Source organism: Gavialis gangeticus, unplaced genomic scaffold (genome assembly GCF_001723915.1).
Source record: "Gavialis gangeticus isolate Ggan-Ray unplaced genomic scaffold, GavGan_comp1, whole genome shotgun sequence".
In the NCBI taxonomy this organism is placed as follows: domain Eukaryota; kingdom Metazoa; phylum Chordata; order Crocodylia; family Gavialidae; genus Gavialis; species Gavialis gangeticus.
The window spans coordinates 56,469,010-56,471,738 of record NW_017728993.1 but is presented as its reverse complement, the minus strand read 5'-3'; the positions used below and the strand labels follow the sequence as shown (position 1 = coordinate 56,471,738).

Sequence of the window (2,729 nt, the reverse complement as noted above, 5' to 3'; positions counted from 1 at the left end):
GGGGGGGGGGAGAGGGGAGGAGAAGAGAAACTGCCCCTTACAGGCAAACCCCAGCTGGGGACTGGGGCCAGGGGGGAGGGGGTTAAACACCCCTTCCCTGCTCAAACTTACTGCTGGCTGTGGACTACAAATCCCAGAGGCACCTAGAAGCAGGAAGAAGAAATGATAAGCAACCCTGCAGAGTCCTGCTGCTGTAATTTTTGGACTACAAATCCCAGAGACCTCGGGGACAGCAGGAAGAGGAAGTGAATATGTAGCCCATACTAGCTACATGTGAGAGATCTATGTTCTAGTTGCATTACCTGAATCAAAGGTAAATGTCTGTTCACTTCTGTTTCAATTTAATCTATGCAGCTCAGACTAACTTGCAAAGACTAAATCAATTCAGCCTCAGGCTTTTTGACTTTCTGTACTTAGCCATGGAGAGAGGGCTCTTGCTACTAGGCCATTTGAGATGTGTAGCTCTTTTCATGCAGTATTAAATGTCTGGTCTTATCATTGGGAAGATGGTTCATAACCATATTTCCAGTGACCTAGTGGTACCCGTTTTAAGTAAGAGCTGATACAACAGAGAAGTGTGAAACAAAGAAACGTACAGCCTTTTTACACTCCAGAATTACACTTGAGTCTGTTTTTAAATGCAGCGGATGATGAGATGAGACTTCTTGTATGCAACTTTAGAAACTGTTAGGCTTCCTTGTATGTCCTGGGCTCTTCAGGGTTCTACCGAATTAATTTCGGTGTCTTTTTTATCATCACACTTCTGAACAAAAGCTGATGGGAAAATACCAACCTTCCCATTGCACTGGCCTTCTAACCAGTCTTCATTCACTGGAAGATAAAAATTACACTTGTCACTCTGTGTAAGTTAAAAAAAACAAAACGCACACACGCACGCACACACATACACACTACAAACAGTTCCTGAGATTACTGGGTAAGTAAATATGCTGAAAGGCTGGCAAAGATATGGCTGAAATAAAAAGGGGCTGACGATTTAATGAGGTATTAAAAAAAGGCAAAAAGAGCTGGGCAGGGAGGCAGCATAGAAGGAGCAAAACCCTTTATTAATGATACCCCTTCCATATGGCCACCAGTTTATTCCCACCTCATAGCAGGAGTTGGATCTAAGGTTAGCATATAGGTAAATCTCACTTGTATTCTGAGGAGTGCCTTCTAAATCCTTTTCTTTCAACAAGTTCTCTGCCTCCTCACCTTTTCTGCTCAAAGCCCTTGAAAGTAATGAAGTAGACATAGCAGCTCTGGTACAGAGGACTCTGCTTCTTAACGTTGTGCTCACCAGCATCCTCTACTCACAACTGCAACAGCCTTGGCCTTGCAGTTGTATGGCAGGCACTGACTTGAGGGATCAGAACCAAAATACCAGCAAGGTCTAATACACATCCTCACACATAATAATGTTTGAAATGTCTGAAATACCAGACATATATGAGGATGTGTATCTGATCTTTCAAAATACCAGCAAGATCTAAGTTTAATACAAAAGTTTACCTTAAGAGAGAGAATGGTTCAGTGAAGAAAAGAAACTGATTTAAGGAGAAGGACTTGGAAAATAAATAACTTCATTTTTTCTGAGACATGGTGGCAGTAATTGAAATTGGACATTCAAAGCTGTCGTCCCCTGTCCGCCCTCCATCCCCCAAAAGGAAGAAGTGATCAATACATTGATAGATACATTGATAAAGTTTCCAGCAAAGTCATTTAATCTTGGGAGCAATGTAAAATGTATATATGGCTATAACTAATAGATTATAGAAGTGGCTGCCTGGAGGTGGATTGGAAAGGGAAATATAGTAACACTCGTGTGTGGACAGAACTTCTGGGGAAGAATGGGCCAAAACAATCTGGGAATAAGGGGGGAACTTTTGAGAGGTTTGCTAGTGTACACTTGGCACTCCTTCACCTGCTGCTCAGTGGATCAGCTGATGAGTTTAAAATTCTGTCAGCTTCATAAAGCAAACGGCCAATGGAGCAGAAGCTGCTTTTACCTTAATAGGTTTGTCTATGAAAAAAATGGATACCTTTGGAGTCCTGGGAACTCATTCTGCAGGTTTCAAATACAAACACAGGTCTCTTAAGGGTGGGAAGTGAGGTGTACCTCCCTTGACCATCTTAGCACACGACTACCGCTTGTTGAGCTAAGATCACACCCAACAGGCTCTACAAGCCTCCTTTAGTTAGTTTGCGTTTTCTGAAAATGGTAAAATGTTGCAGTAGTGCAGGGTGTTGCTGGGGGAGGAGGAGGAGGTGGGGAAGGAACTGAAGAATGAGAAACCTTTTGCCAAGCAGGTGGGCTGGAACAGCTGGAAACGGCAGACTTTTTCTCTCTGGTTAATTTGCTTGATCCAACCTATGGCTCAGTAGATTCCAAGCACAATATGCATGAAGGAGATGCAAGAAACTGAAAAAAGGGACTAATGGTTTCTAGTAGAGTTGATGTGCTGAAGAGCTACTGGTGAGCATCAACCAACCAAGTTAATTTTTACCGTAGTTTGGAAGTTCCTATCAAAGTAAGTGGAAGCTCCTGCAGGTACCCTGAAATCTGGCCAGTGCTCTTACAAGGAGTATTGCATGTCAATGCCACAAGAATATAGTTACCTTTGGATAGGATGAGTATCACATCTCCTGCCTGGAATTCTAGGTCCTCTGGCTGGGTGGCTTCATAACTGTATTGCGCTACTACTCTGTTTGCTAATTCCTCTTCTGTT

General features: G+C 42.9%; 1 protein-coding gene across 1 annotated transcript in view; it reads right to left on the bottom strand.

Annotated features, from left to right (window-relative positions):
- Window positions 1-578: 578 nt before the first annotated feature.
- Window positions 579-2,729, bottom strand: part of NCF2 (neutrophil cytosolic factor 2) — a 37,906-nt gene continuing 35,755 nt past the window's right edge. The window contains exon 15 of the mRNA XM_019501745.1: window positions 579-831. Coding sequence (XP_019357290.1) covers window positions 716-831 — 116 coding nt within the window. The 3' untranslated portion in view covers window positions 579-715. The remainder of the gene's footprint in view (window positions 832-2,729) is intronic.